At 39.5% G+C, this 15,822-nt stretch overlaps 1 protein-coding gene across 1 annotated transcript; it reads left to right on the top strand.

Moving 5' to 3' along the window:
* Positions 1 to 392: 392 nt before the first annotated feature.
* Positions 393 to 13,410, top strand: lonrf1 (LON peptidase N-terminal domain and ring finger 1). Its single transcript, XM_084715338.1, has 12 exons — positions 393 to 1,143; positions 4,351 to 4,469; positions 5,455 to 5,577; positions 8,116 to 8,307; positions 8,426 to 8,639; positions 8,900 to 9,005; positions 9,113 to 9,227; positions 9,316 to 9,437; positions 9,551 to 9,709; positions 9,922 to 10,084; positions 10,286 to 10,438; positions 12,461 to 13,410. Exons 1-12 carry the CDS (start codon positions 543 to 545, stop codon positions 12,617 to 12,619), a joined length of 2,226 nt encoding a protein of 741 aa, XP_084571464.1. The 5' UTR covers positions 393 to 542; the 3' UTR covers positions 12,620 to 13,410.
* Positions 13,411 to 15,822: the final 2,412 nt, after the last annotated feature.

The following is a 15,822-nucleotide window of genomic DNA, read 5'->3' on the forward strand; positions in this document are numbered from 1 at the left end:
ACTGTTAGACATGTGATATAAAGTGACAATAAAATAGGTTAGACACAGCCAGGGAGGACAGAAGAAATTACATAAAATTGAAACTAGAAAGTGTTACAAAATCTTATTACACAACCAGTTACGAAGGAGTTTTATTGATTAAGTTTGCTGACATCTTTCAAAAAGCCCAACTTTCTGATTAAACAAAGCGTTATATCATAGTCTATGTAACTGGTACATTTTATTGTTGACAATGGGAGCCTTGGGGAGTCAAAAACCAGCAGTTCAAATGAGCGCAGTAATCTGGCACACTCACCAACTTCACTACGTCTCTTCCGTAGTTATGAAACTTTCGAACGCACGTTTTGTAACCGAGACGTTCTGACCAATCACGACACGAGTTCGCTAACACGTGACGGTGTTTTTTTATGTAACAAACGGGTGTCTATGTGAAAGTCTGTTGACTATATTGTGTAGGACCGCGGCAGCTATAGAAATGTATAGACACGTTAACAGACGAAAACCTAAATCCACATAACATTTTCTTGTTTTTTGACGCTACAATGGCGCTCCAGCAGCAACTGGAGGACGCGGCGAACGAGAGAGGCGTCTTCTTCATTGGTGCTGACTCGGATAATGTCTCAGAAGAAGAGGAGGACCACCATCAACTTATACTACAGAAAGCTAACGCTTTAGCTTCGGAAAACTGCCTCAAAGAAGCCATCGACTGGATTTCAGTGGCTATGCGCTACGGCCCTGTACGCCCTGAGCAATTAAGCACTTTCGTGGACTGTATCCTCCGTAACTTTAAGAGGAAAGCAGCTGGAGCACCGGACACACGGAGCCAGGGCGCAGGGGACAGCTCTGGCAGCGATATATTCGACTGTCCCAACTGCCATTGCTTTTTAGGTGAACCTGTGACCATAGGCTGTGGACATTCGTATTGCAAAAGGTGTTTACAACGACGGCTGCTCTCCAAGTGTAAGCTGTGCAGTGAAGTCGTCACCGCTGGGGCGAAAGCGAATGTAATTTTGTGCGGACTCTTAGACAAATGGTTCCCCGAGGAGATGAAAAAGTCAAAAACGCTATGTGAAGTAGACGACCTGTGTAGAAGAAAACGCTACCAAGAAGCCGTGTCGCTAGCTACGGATGTTATTCAGCGTGGTAAGTGGTGCCAAGAGTCGTGTCTAGAAGGGAACCGTTGATTTGCAGAACTCTCGCGAGATTTGAACGCAATATTAATATAAAGTATACTTTGTATAAATTATCAATGTTTTTTAATGTGATAGCACAATGGTTAAAATGTGGTTTGGTTTAGGGACAGAAATAACCATGTACAGAAAGAGCGAAATCATGATTTAGGGTTAGATGATAAGTCTCGCGAGATCTTTCGCCGGTCTGGGGTTCCCTTTTAGACATGAACATTTATAATTTAACCTTACATCCATGGACAGAGGAGGGTGTGCGCACGCTCATTGAGGATGACAGAAATATTATTTGCTATTGAGCCGTTATTAAACGAACCCCATGCAAAAATGATATACTATCATTGTGTCCTATTAGTGTTTGTTGTCAGTGGATCCCCCGGGGCTTAAGTAGTGTAAGTTCTACTGACCAACATTTTCAAAAACCGTTACTAGTAACCCCATGTGTTGTACTGCTGCCGATCTCCTCCCATTGCCTGCTGTATCCTGCTTACGAAATTGTACAATCTGCGCATGCGCGCTTTTTTGCAAGTTGCATAAGGCAGGTCATGACACATATTGGGGCAGGTTTTGTAACTTATAGGGGAGGGCATTTATATTTTGTAAGTGTTATGGCTGGTCCGGAGCCACGGTTTCATAAATGTGTTAAACTGGAATGAAGGTCAAATTTGTGGGTCAATTTAGGAAGCAACTAGGGGCAGGCTGGTGGTCCAGATAAACACTCAGACAGTGAGTTAGCTTTTGTAACAAATTATAAAGTTATGCAATGAGAGAAACTAGGCTATGTCTGTGGCAGATGATTTATAGATAACAAACCAGTGAGTGTGCTGGTTTGTGGCTGCTGGTGCTGCCACAAACCAGCATAATCACTTGTAAAAGCTTGCATAAGTGAAGTGAATGAGACTTTGACCAGTAACATAATTCTGTTGTGCCCTGGAGTAAAGAACTAAGCTCCAAACTGTTCTCCTGAAGATGATCATGAGCAAGAAACTGCCTGCAAGTTCCATTAGCAGTTCTTGGATAAAAATGGGTGTGAATTGTTGTGGTTATCATGGCCTGTCTGCTGGTGGGATTTCATGGAATTAATTACCAAAAAATTTAGACATAAAGATATGATGCTTTGAGGGTATGGAACAGCCTTGCAAGAGAAATAGTAAGGTTATTCATCCTAAATTACCTCGAAATTTTCAGGTGACTTTGCTACTTTAATGCCATTGCAGTTAGGGAGTTATAACCTTTAAATTCCTTATTCATTCATGGTTGTTATACTGCAGAGATTGGGATAACCTATGTGCAGCCGTTTAAATTGACATCTGATCTCCCACACCCTTACAAATGGCCTGGTGATCTGACATTAGGGTTATAAAATTCTCGCAGCATTCTCCTGGCTTATGGGGCCTTACGAAAACATCCATGGTATTTGGGCCAAATGATAAAAAACCCATGTAATCTTGCTGTAAGACTATATACCCTGAACTCTGTTATGCAAACATTGCCTGTATGACATCTAGGGACTGACTAAACCTAAACTACAGCATTGTAAGTGCTGAGGGGTATTGAAACCGATGGAATGCATCACCGCACTTGGAGTTATTCGTCTTCATATTTATATTTTTTGATATATTTATATATCTATTTTTTCTTTTGCTACTTGAACATTTGGTGAAGTACAGATTGGCTGCTGAAAGGCTGTTAAGGGCTATAAAAGGCTGTAAAACAAAACATCCCTTTGCAAAACATGGATGCACAACCTGCTGTGTTCCTGCATTGTGTAACTTTGATAAAAAGATGATGAAAAAGACATGCACATCCCTATAGTGCCCGAGTAGAGACAGAGAGGTCTGCACACCTATCAGCTCCCATTTAAAGGATATTTATTTGCACAAAGTGTTAAGCTCCATCCCTCTCAGACTGTTTCTGATACATACAGGGAGTCACCTTCTTAAATACCTGTAATTCATCATATATCAACCACCCAGCATAACCAATAAGGTGGAGCAAACCCTCCAGAATTCTTTGTACATATTACACATAGGCACCAAACACTTAAAAAATAAAGCACTTTTCAAAAATATAGATATGTAAATTGATTACAGATTGACACTAAATTACATTACAGTCACTGTCAAGTGTCCTTTAAAGGTGAAAATGCCCCCCAAATAATCTAAATGGGGAGAAGCAGCAATCAATGTAAAGGCGAAATGAGGATAACTGGTGTGATACCTTCTGACAAGATTGTCACTTGACACTGAGTCAAGGACGCAGACTGGTTTCAATGGGACAGGCCACCTGCCTTTGACAGTGCTGGCCCTCAGTGCTGCAGACCACGTGAGAGACAGGACAGAAACTCCCTGATACTCAGATGTTATGATGTCTAGACAAACTACCCAGGGTCTTGTTCCCATTAGCATCTGCCGTACATCAGAAAAATGAACAAAATCTCACGTGAGAGGTAGTACATGACTTGGATTGATAGTGTGCCAAGTGCTGAAAAATCGCTTCACCGTCAGTGAAGAAAATTAAGCTTAGTGAACTTTTGATGGAATGCAGATACTCACAGAATCCATTAGTCAGTAATGCATGCAGGACAAACTGTTTTCAGAAGGTTGAGACTCTCAACAAAATGGAGTAATTAGATGAATGTGTAAAACCTGATTTTAACACATACCACATCAACAGCAATAAAATATCCAAATAATTCAGCCACACCTAAAACATTTAGAGTACATGCCAGGGTTTGTATCTCTTGTATTCCCTTTACCAACTTACTTTTGGGAAGAGAATAACAAATCCATCTATCTTTTGCAGGCTTTTATAACTTAATTTTCTTTTGCATTGTTTGCAGAGAATTCAGTGACACAATTAGTATATATCCTAGGTTTGTTGTGTTCATGTAATACATTACTTGCAGGAAATTACAGATTTTAAAACTTTCTGCTGAGGTAAATACTACCTACTCATGCTTGTAGGAAAGGCCATAAGTTGTCCATTAAATATATAAACAAATTGATGTCATCTGTATGATAAGATTGCTGTTACTTGTGCTGTGTTTCATGACAGTAAGATAATCCACATGTGAATGATATCTGTAAAAAACAAAAATGCTATGTTTTCCAGCATAGCAAAGATAATGACTTTTCTTTCTGTTTCCTTATGTCTCCCGCAGATCCAGAGAGGACAGCAGTGGTGCGACTGTCTCGAGCAGAGGCATACACTGCTCTCAAACAATATCATCTGGCTCTAGAGGACACAGAATTTTGTCAGGGGTCCAAGTGTTCAGCTGAAGTAGGTCATTCACTCATACTACAGTAGTTTGTCATCCTGTGCTACAGAAACTAAAGTTTGTCTTGAAAATCTCCTCTGTTTAGCAACAAGATCACTATTATTATGACTTCATGATGAGAGGATAATCAATGTGAGCTATGATTACACCAGATTTAATGTCAGGCACTTTGTAGGTGCTGTAAGGATGATGGTATTGCCAGGTTGTGTGTGCATGCTCACACGCCTGCCTTTACTCTCTAGAGTCTGGCACTTGTTCAGTTGGGTATATTGGTCAGCTGGCCATTACTAAGAAAAAGTATATTTTAAGACTGCCAGACAGGGAGCACCTCATTAGTTTAATCTTTGGAATAGTCCACAGTTAACTGTAGGTTTGTTTACAGATGCCACATATATCATGTTTATTCAATCATTTGTGTTGTCATAGAAGAAGATTGTTTTAAACTTAATTTCTTGGCAGCTGAATTAACTGAATCATAGCCAATGAATAGTTTCTTTGATGTGACTGTGTGTTTGTTTACATGACATATTTTTTAATACCCTCCTGCTATTTTCAATATTGTATGAAAGGCCTTTTCTTTGGTTGAATAAGTTATAAAAGTGTATCATGACTGAGGAAGGTTTCTAGACCACATTTGAGAATGCAGTGATTAAGGTCAAAGTCATTAATGACTGTTACATCAGTAACAGGAGTCCAAATGTCTGGGTTGAAGCCAAAGATATTCGTTATTTGTGGTGCAAAGAATATCATGGGGAAGCATGTGCATAACCGGTAATATTACATTTATTTATTGAATAACATAGAAATAATGTATCGTAATTAGAAAAAAGCAGATTCTCTCATTTGTCTTTAGAAGTGTGTGTTCTGTCTGGATATTTTAAAACAATTCAGCATGATTTCGAATCTTTTTTTTTTTTTCTTAAGATGCATGTACAATTACAGACATGCTTGTACAGAAATGTGATTTCGTTCTTTCTGCCCTTTCAGGCTCTGTTTAGGAAAGCTGTTGTGCTGCATGAAATGGGCCAAGTTGATGAGTCTCTGCAAGTCTTCCTCCAATGCCTGGCTGTGGACGAGGACTTTCCTTGTGCTAAGAGACAAGTGGAAAAGGTGAGAGAATTTAAGAGAAAGCGGTTATGATTAGTCTGCTGGCAGTGTAGGAACACAAGAAGACAAAACATCAGACTCTGTTGTCATCCTGAAGTCTGGCAGTCAGCTGAGTTTAGGTCAGTAGGTGGTTATGTAAGTTTGTTGGAGGAGCGAGCGAACTGATGCTTCAAAGAGTCTAGGTACATGAGTGTCCCAAGTCTTTGACTGGATGGCCGTGAATGCTTTGATCTTCATTGCACAGAGGCATTTGTTCTGTTTTTACAGCTTGCATCTGCTGTTATACCACATTAACTTAATGGAACCTGCTTCTTTTCATGGCATGTATCTTAAAGCCACTTAAGCTTTATGACTAAATAAACATTTTAACTGGAGACAAGGTGGAGTTGCTGAGTTTAATGGGCATCCTCATGACAGTACCACTTGTACTGCTGCGTTCAAAATAGGATTTACATCATGCGTTGTCCTCTCTGCATAGAAAATGTGTCTGTATGTGCTGACAGAGATTACTTACAGTGGAGACTGTTTTACAGGCAGTGGATGCAAAATGCATTGTTTCATTTTCGGATAACCTCTCAAGAGCATTTGTCACTAAGTAAAATATGTGGTAACATGTTGTAAAGAAAAAAAAAAATTTTTTTACCACTTTCTCATCCACAAAGATGGCCCGTTCTCTGTATTAGGGTCATGTGTCACGGAATTACATAACTTGTTAGGGAGTCAGGTCTTGTGACTCTTGTCTGTAATGACATTAGTACCACTTAATAGACAGATCACAGCGTTGAAGTTACATAAGATGCACAGAGTTACTTCATGTATATAGTACTACATACGTTTTCACAATAACATGAAAGTTTATTGTTATTTTGCATTGAAACAGTGTTACTCTCAGCTGCTGATAGTGCTCAAGTTTGTGTAATCATTGCTGAATCATCATTGTATGAGGAAGGATACATAATCACATTAGTCATTTCTAGTTTCCACTTGGTATAAAGTGTGTGAAATTGATTGGACTTGTTTTGTAGGGTTGCTGGTCATATTGACATCATGTCGGAATTCTTAATCTTTCTGATCCTGAGAGGGACGTGACTCAGACTAGATATCAATCTGCCACAGAAGCCGGACGGCATGCATCAATAGATTGTCAAATTAAGTTTGTGCAACCTGTATTCACACTTACAGTCTCAAAGGCTGTTCCAATACCCATATAATGAAAATGAATGCAACTGAAAATGACAGCCTCCAACCTTCTTGCCCTCACTGAGAGATGAAAAGTCTGCAACACTGAAAAGCTCTACAAAAATGATAAAAAACCTGTATCTGTCTAGGGCATCAGCAATAACTATACTACTCTTACATGAGATTTCTGTTAGCAGGATTCTGGGAAATAATGCTGATCTGTACATCAGAGACCAAAGTTCAATCCCACCAGCTTAAACTTAACTGGGAAGATGGGATGTTCTCTGCTACTCGGTCGCCGAGTTCAAAATTAGGTCATTCTGATGTCTGTTCTGAAAATACCACAAGGCAGGTGTCTGAAAGTTTGCTCTTTTCCCCTCACCTCAATATGTATATTATCATAACCAAGTTTGCTCTTGGTCTAAAGGAATTTTATTTACAGTATAGAGCAGTTAATTTTTTTGTCAATGACCTGCTTTGTGCAGAGAGTAAAGAATTCTGCACTGTATGTTTCAAGCCTTGAAAACATTTCATTTAAAATTCAACTTAAAAATACCAACCTTTTTTTCATTGGAAAAGACTTTTCATACATAATTTTGGCTTCTTAAATGTGATGACTTCTAAGACCTTATACACAGGCTGATATTGCTTCAACTAACAGAACTGTAGCCATGTCTGTCAAATCCTTCAAGACACACTCCTAGAGGAAAAATTCAAATGAATGAACAACTTATCTACATTTATCAGTGTCATGAACACTTCTTCTTATCTTGTGTTAGTCAAGGTTAACTTTATGCAATGAAGAACAATATTTTAAAATCAGATTAATGCCAACACCTGGTGGTTAGATTGAACTTTATTTGACATCATCTAGAAGACAAGATTCTACAACTATGAGTACTCAAGTAATATATGTAGAGTTGGAATGATTAGTCCATTAATTGACTAGTTGATGAATAAAATAAGTTGCTAGCTGTTTTGAAAATCATTTAATAATTTCAGCCATTTGTAAAGGAAAAATGTTAAACATTTGGTTCCAGCTTCTTAAATGTCCAGATTTGCTGCTTTTGTTTGTCATTTATGATTTATTAGTCTTTGAGTTTTGAACTGTTTGTTTGTTTGTTTGGACAAAAGAAGCAGTTTGTGGTTAGACATTTTTCATATTTTTTAATATTTTATAGAGTAAACAATGAATAAATAATCAGCAGATTTATCAATAATGAAGAATAATAGTATATGGATACCAGCATCCACATTGATTACCCTCATATTCGTTTAGATTAGTTTCCTTACTCATAATTACTCATAATTCTAATTGTCTTTGGTGATATTGACCTCATATGGAAATCATGCTTTTTACAGATCCTGTGTGACCTGCTGTCCCCGGCTGATGAGAACGTCAAGGTCGGCCTGAGGGAAACGACACAAAATACATCGCCTCACTTACGCAGTAAAACTCTTGTGGCCGATTCCCAAACTACACCACAGAGCCCAGTCCAAAGACAACACCCGGTCCGCGCTGCCTCAGCACACCACCATCTGGACATCCAGGAGGTACTGGCACACTGGAAAACTGTTACGACATAGTTTATCAGTGAATTGATCCAATGCTTCTTTTGCCAGAAGGAACCACCACCATCCTCTTACCCTTCTGTCGTCTGTCATTATTCAGAAACGCTGGGAAAGCCTGGAGCGGCCCGGTCTGAGCCGAGCTCACTCACTACGAATGCATGGCTCAAGTTGTGGCGAGGAGGGGCTGAAGAGAGTTTGCTCTGCTCCTCAGCTGGGCGACCAAGAGAAGGGCAGCCTGCTGAAGAGGAAGCTGTCAGTGTCGGACACAGAGCCCTGTGTTGTGCACAGTGGAAGTAGCAAGCATAAAAAACAAGGTCAACAGCCAATCCTACCATTGTGTTGTTTTCATTTGTTTCCCCATTGTATTATATTTTAATAAAGAAGAACTTAAAACATATGATAGTAATAATGGTGCATAAAATTAAGCTTAAATGGACAACTTTGACTAAGAAATGTTCTGCTGTGAAATCCCCCACCCTAATATAATTAATAAGCAAACCTTTTTATGTTCCAACAACATATACACAACAGAGATGTTTAATTAAATTTTTTTCTTCTCCCTGGTTGACTCCAGGTATGGGGAAAGGCTCCAAACAAGAGGCTGCCAAAGCTAAAACCCTCAGAAGTGTCCCAGAGGACCTGGTGGACCCCATTGACTTGGAGTGCTCTCTCTGTATGAGGTAAGAGGGCCATGTGCACACCATGAAGTTTATATGCCACCTCGCGTTGTTCACTTGTAAACGAGTGATCATTCAGAGTAAATGTTGCATCTCTGTGATCAATCCAGGTTGTTCTATAAGCCTGTAACGACACCATGTGGCCACACCTTCTGTAAAAACTGTCTGGAACGCTGCTTGGATCACACACCCCAGTGTCCTCTCTGCAAAGAAAGCCTGAAAGAGGTGAGATACTAGTCTTGACATGAATTGTCTTTAATTATGTGTTCCTTGCTTCCTGTTTAATCATTACCTCATGTCCTGCTGTCTCTAGTATCTAGCATGTAGGAAGTACATGGTGATGACTGTCCTGGACACCCTGATCAAACAGTATTTAAGTGAAGAGTATGCAGAGAGGACTAAAAGTCATCTGGAGGAGACCAGAGAGCTCTCTGAGTAAGTGGCCCTGTCTCTGGTCTGGTTGACTCTAATATTATTCATCAGATGTTTGTTTGCAGTGGCTTCAAAGAGGCTCAGAGGGTCTAAAATGTTGTTCTCCTTCTGTGCAGCCTGACGAAGAATGTGCCTATCTTTGTGTGTACCATGGCTTACCCCACCGTGCCTTGCCCCTTACATGTCTTTGAGCCACGTTACCGCCTCATGATTCGCCGCTGCATGGAAACGGGCACACGACAGTTTGGGATGTGCATTAATGATCCCCAGAAAGGGTAAGCATGCAGGCACCAACACATACAAAAATATGGATATGTATGAATTACAATATCAGAGGATTTAAAACTACTTCTTCATATTCCTCTATACACTCTGGTGTAAACTGTTAAATGTGTCTTTCCTGGATCGTCTGATCACAGAAGGATCACTGGGTCTTGAACTGCCAGAATTCAGTTGTCTTAACAAATGATTGTGCCCATTCCTGCAGGTTTGTAGATTATGGCTGCATGCTGACCATCAGGAGCGTCCATTTCCTTCCTGACGGACGATCAGTCGTGGATACTATTGGAGGAAAACGTTTCCGGGTCCTGTCCCGAGGAATGAAGGATGGTTACAGTACTGCTGACATTGAACACTTGGAGGATATCAGGGTAAGAACAATGGTGCCTCACATTGAATAATGTTCTCAGTATCTAATGCTTTTGTAACAATACTTCTCCCCAAAACCTATGTTTTAAACATAAAATCACCATTTTAGGTGCGGTGTCAGTTTTAGTATTATTCATCACAAATTCTTTTCAGAGGAACGTATTGAAAAATTAGTGATTGGTTAACTGATTCTGCTCTATCAGGTGGAGGACCGTGATGAGCTAGAGAGGCTACAAGAGCTGCATGATGCAGTGTATGAGCAGGCCCGCGTCTGGTTCCAGAACCTCAAGATCCGCTTCCACAACCAGATCCTGCAGCACTTTGGACCGATGCCGGAACGAGAAGCTGATATTCAGGTAAACATCCAGCACTTTATCCATCTGTACCTCCATCTCTAGAGACTGGCTCAATCCTGCCCAGAATAGTTTATGTAACAATACTGAACCCATATTTTTAAAGAGTATAAACATCACTATATCATAATTGCTGCGCTAGGCTGTAACAGTCTAGTCCAGTCAGAGCCAGAGTATTAGACCAAATATTTGATCTTTTTTAATATATAGTTTGTATAGTTTTGTTTTGTCCTTTATTTACTGTCTTAAAGTCTCAAAAGTCAACTTGACAACCCAGTGAATGGACCAATGTGTCTTTTTCTCTTCAAAAAACAAAACAACAACAACAACAAAAATTGAAGCATTTGCATCAAGTTGGACGTTCATGGGAACACTAGATGCTTCAAAGCATTAGGGCCAGCTGATATATTGGTGGGTCAAAATGAATGATTAGCATTTGCCTTATTTGTAAAACTGTATTCAGTGAACAATGCATAAATATTTGCTCAGTCAAACCTCTTTTGGGTCGTTGGGTCCCCAGAACAGAAACTAATCTTTATTGTCTGATTGTCAGATGAATGTGTGAAAATACTCTGCAGCAGTGAGTTTTCAGCACATCACAGCTCAACAGACGGTGGTGCAGAATCTGTCATTTGTTTAACTGCCTGCCTGCCTCCAGTACATGTGGTCGTCACATCTTATTAATAACCAGATGTACACATAAGCTGAGGAACACCATTTGATATAATAATATCATTGTTATCTGAACCTGCATCAGCTGAGCTTTACAAAAGCAGTAATTTCCTTGCAAATACTGCAGATTTTGTAAAGCTGTCATTAGTTTGTCTGACACTGCGAATTGTTTGTTTAAAACTGGTTCGTCTCATGACACATTTGCCTTTTGGGGGAACCCACATTACCATGGATTCACCTGCCTCAGAGGTCTTAATACCGGAACACAGCTGGTGTGTGTGCTCAGCTCCAGCTCGCAGCCTGCAGCGCTGAGAGGGATTACTGCTCGGCTCTTAGGACAACCACGGGGCGGAGTCTATTGACAATATAGGCTAAAGAGCTTTATGGGTGCTTCATACTTAATCCCTGTGGCCCTGTTGCGTCAGAAGAGTGTCATGAAGAGAATCCCCAACTCTGCCACGTGCACACACACACACACTCACACTAAAACACCAAAGCATTGACTGTGATCGTTGTTGGTGTTATGTAATTTCAGGCACTGCATTCACTCAGCAAATCTTTTTCACATATTGTAAATCAGTCTCTCAAAGAAACAAAAAATTTTCTTTCAGTAACTCTGACGCAACATGCATTCCTCTGGCAGATTACCGTAAAAGGTCATTTGTGTTTAGACTCATTCCAGGATTGTAGATTATGTACGTAATACTAGTACGCTATCAGTACAAAAATGAGTACTTCACCTGATAATTAGCCGTCCTTGAGTATAACACACATATTAGAACTCTGAAGGAGCCACAGAAATGTTTTTTAAATCTGTTAAATCTACTTACAGTTATTGTCTGCAGATTAGTTTGGATGAATGAACAGGTAAATTGATTTCATGACAGCACTATGAACAGTCAGGCTTCTTTCTGCTCTGTTAAATTGACTATATGAACAAGAATCTAGCAACACAAAAACTAAATTTACATAGGAAAAACAATTACAATAGGAGCTACATCAGTAGTGATTGTTAGACTTCTGGACTTTTCTTTCACTCAATTTGTTGTCCTTTGTACTGATGCCTTGACTTTGCCGTGTGATAGCTGATGCCACATGATAGGCACATTTCAGATTTAGTTTCAAATGTTTGCAAATTTGTTTTGGGAGAAAGGAAAAAAAACAGAATATTTCACACATTTTGATAACTGTCCATCAAGGACTCTTCAATTACTGTCATAAATGACAAAGAAAGGCAGCAAATCCCTACATTTAAGAAGCTGGAACCAGTAAATATTTGACATTTTTCTTCGTGAAAAATGATGTTAATGATGTTAAAAGCAGAGCTCTTACACTATTCCTCATCTCTTTTAGGCCACTCCTAATGGTCCAGCTTGCTGCTGGTGGCTCCTGGCTGTCCTGCCCATTGACCCACGCTACCAGCTGTCTGTCCTCTCCATGACCAGCCTCAAAGAACGCCTGGAGAAGATCCAGCACATCCTCACATATCTGCAGAGCATCCCCAACAACTAGAGCTTCCTCTTCTCATCACCACAAACATCCCTTTGGGCTTAAAAATATTACTCAACCTTGAAATAACATCTCGCCAACTTTTGGTTCTGTCGCCATCTTACTCCTTCAACAGCCTATGTTAAGCCTTCACAAGATCAGAGCAAAGCTGAAAAATCCTTGAATTGTGGATCACTGAAACCAGAGATGTGGCCAAACCACCTCAGGGATACTTCCAATGACACACATTATCAGTTTGTGAAAAAAAATTAAAAAAGACAAATGTGACAGCAGCTTGTTCATACTGCAGCTCATTTTTTAAGGAATTCCCTTAATGATCTTGTGGAAATAAGAAGAGCAGGCACTGTTCCACTAAGCTGACATTTTGTTGAGGCTGTTGAACAACGACAGACAGTTCTAAACCTAACATTCACCTTTGAGTTACGTTCTTTAAAGGCATACTATGCAGGATTTTCTTAAAAATAATACTTATCAATCACTTGCGATCCACTAGAAGTGTGTGGTGGTGTCTGCGGAGACCCTGCCCTCTGCCTGTATTTTTCTCATTATTTTGCTGTGTTCAGGACGCTTTACCAACCCAGAGTGTTGGTACTTTATGACCTGGGAATGAGACTCAGTAATCAACTATCTCTCTGGTGTGTTTACAAACAGCAACTGACAAATCCTGCATATTCTACCTTTAAGGGTAGTGCTGATGGAGCTGAGGTGAAGATGTTTGTTTTGTTTCTGCTCTGGTGAGGCCAGTTAAGAGGAGAGTTTCCTTGCTGTAAGTTTTCTGTTAATATGGAGGTGGGTTGAGGTGATTCTGTGGAACAAAATCCTAAATGCTGAAAGTCCAAAAATTAATAGCAAGAAGTGGTTTAGAGAAACCACTCAGAAGAGATCTGTGCAAAAAACCAAGTGCAACTAATGGCGTGGGTGTCTGATGAAAGTATTAATCAATCTCTTCCGGGCATCGCATTTTCTTTTCACTCTTTTAGCCCACATGTTTTCCATGCACAACTTAACTGCCTCTAAGTAGTGGCAAATGGACATTTCCATTGAAAGAATGAGATGTTTCTTCCCATCATTTTCCACTTGAGTTTCTTCCAAGTTTTAATGCAGAGATTGGCTATTTTATCTCTCTTAAGTACCAGCCCAGATGAACACACGTAGCCCTGAATCTCATCTTCATTCGAAGCTTTTTAAACTCTACTCTTTCTCTCATAGCTAACCCTGAGTCCTGCTATCTTCCAGTCTTTTCGTTTTGTCGTGGAGATCCCTCTGGCGTGTGAGGATTTTGCAAAGAAGTGTTACTTGTCTCTCCTCTAAACCAAAAGATTCAGCTGCCCATTGAATTAACTTAAAACTGAATTAATTTATAAAGTAGAAAATATATTTGTACATTCTGACCATGTGTTTGTATGAGAAATTCTAAGGGGTCTTGCAATATTAGGATAAATCAAAACACAAAAAAACAGCATGTATACACAGGCAATTCTACATTCAAAGCTGCTCTCTGTCTGCGTGGAGGAGAGAGGACGGTACCTGCAGTGCTTCAGTTCGGACTGCATTTGCCTTACACCATTTAGCATTGTGATTTAATGACATAGTGGTTTGGCTTGGTTACCATTCCTTTCTGCCATTGTATGAAGTATGTTTTAATTGTATTTTTTTTTTCTCATTTAGTGTATAATATGTATAAAAATTCTTAAAGGAAAACCCAAGTCAAGGCTGTTCTATGTAAATCATCTGTAAAAAGGCTTTTTGGACAGATCTTGCTTTTTGCTCAGATGTTTTAAGTTATCAGTTTGAATAATAAATGCACTTCTTTTTTCATCTTCAGCCTGAGTGTCTGTTGTTTGACAAGTTTAATGGAAGCAGCATACTGAAGCTTTTACCTCACTTTAATGTCCCACAGTAATTCACTCCAATTCAAATAGTCAAGTATATAATAATACACTGAATATTTAAGCAGTGTCGAAGTTGGAAGAAAAATAACCATCTTTGGGTATTATTAAGAGTTTTAACACTTAACTCAGGACTGTATGGGTGTAGTTTATATCAGAGTTGATTGTAGTGATCTCTATAAACGGATATCTGCATATAAGTGCAGAATCTCTAAGCAAGGGACAAGATTTCAAAATCAGAAGCGTTCTGGTTTCTAGTTGTCCATTTGTAATCTGAGTTTGAGCAGGCTTTGGTTACATGCAGGTAAACAGTCCATGTGGAGAGTAAAAGTTGGAATGGATGGATGCAATCCCAGGACCCATTGGCTATAGTCTTATGAGACTTAAGCTTTATTTAAGCATTTTAAAATATATATGTGTATGCGGTCATATGTAAATATCTGTTTTTAGAAATAACTCCACTCCTGTATCTCAAGTTGCTCGTCAAACCATAAACATAGATCAGTGCATGGAAAAGAAAGTCTGCCTGGATATCCGCTGGCTACACCAAAAGCCACTGCCATGGCTGAAGCACCAGAGACTAAATTGTCCTTAGACAATTGCCAATGAGCTCTAAGATTGGATTTCCAGTAATCAAACACAGCACTTACAGATAGCTAAATTCTTATTGGGGCTTGGCAGTAGGCCTAAGTGACAACACCTTTTCCCAAAAAGGCCACACCCACTTAAAATAATCAGAGAACTAAACCTCAGATGTGAAACAACTAAACTTGTTCCAGCTTTGGCCGAGAATAGTGTGACTCCATCACTCAGGGTAAGATTTAACTGAGGAAGGATTTAATGGCCTTAAACCCATTCATATGCAAGATAAGTTTAGATATAGACCACCACAGTCCCCCATGAACCTGAAGCAGGGTTTCCATGGGCCCTTAAAAAGTCTTAAAAAGTCAAAAATCCAATAATTTGAATTTTAGGCCTCAATTATGTTAAATACAGGTCTTAAATATAGATTGGATTATGAGTCAACGTTAGCCTACATTTGTGAACTGCAGTCTCCATTTTCGTTTCTATGTTACATTAATTTCATCTTACGTGTAAGTGTAAGTGCAAGTTCAGTGAGATCTGGCTCAACAAAAGTGCATTTAGTGCTCAGTTGAAACCTGTTGAAAATTATACATTTGAAGCAGTTGCTATTAGAACCAGTTGGATTTACGCCAACATTAAGAGCAGAGCTTGCACTCAACTTTGAATAAATTCATTTACTTTGCAAGCAATTCTGGGACTGGTTTTCCTTTATCTCTGTCATACTTATTTTTT

The sequence above is a fragment of the Lutjanus erythropterus genome, chromosome 3 (assembly GCF_056507025.1).
Source record: "Lutjanus erythropterus isolate fLutEry1 chromosome 3, fLutEry1.hap2, whole genome shotgun sequence".
NCBI classification, from domain to species: Eukaryota; Metazoa; Chordata; class Actinopteri; order Lutjaniformes; family Lutjanidae; genus Lutjanus; species Lutjanus erythropterus.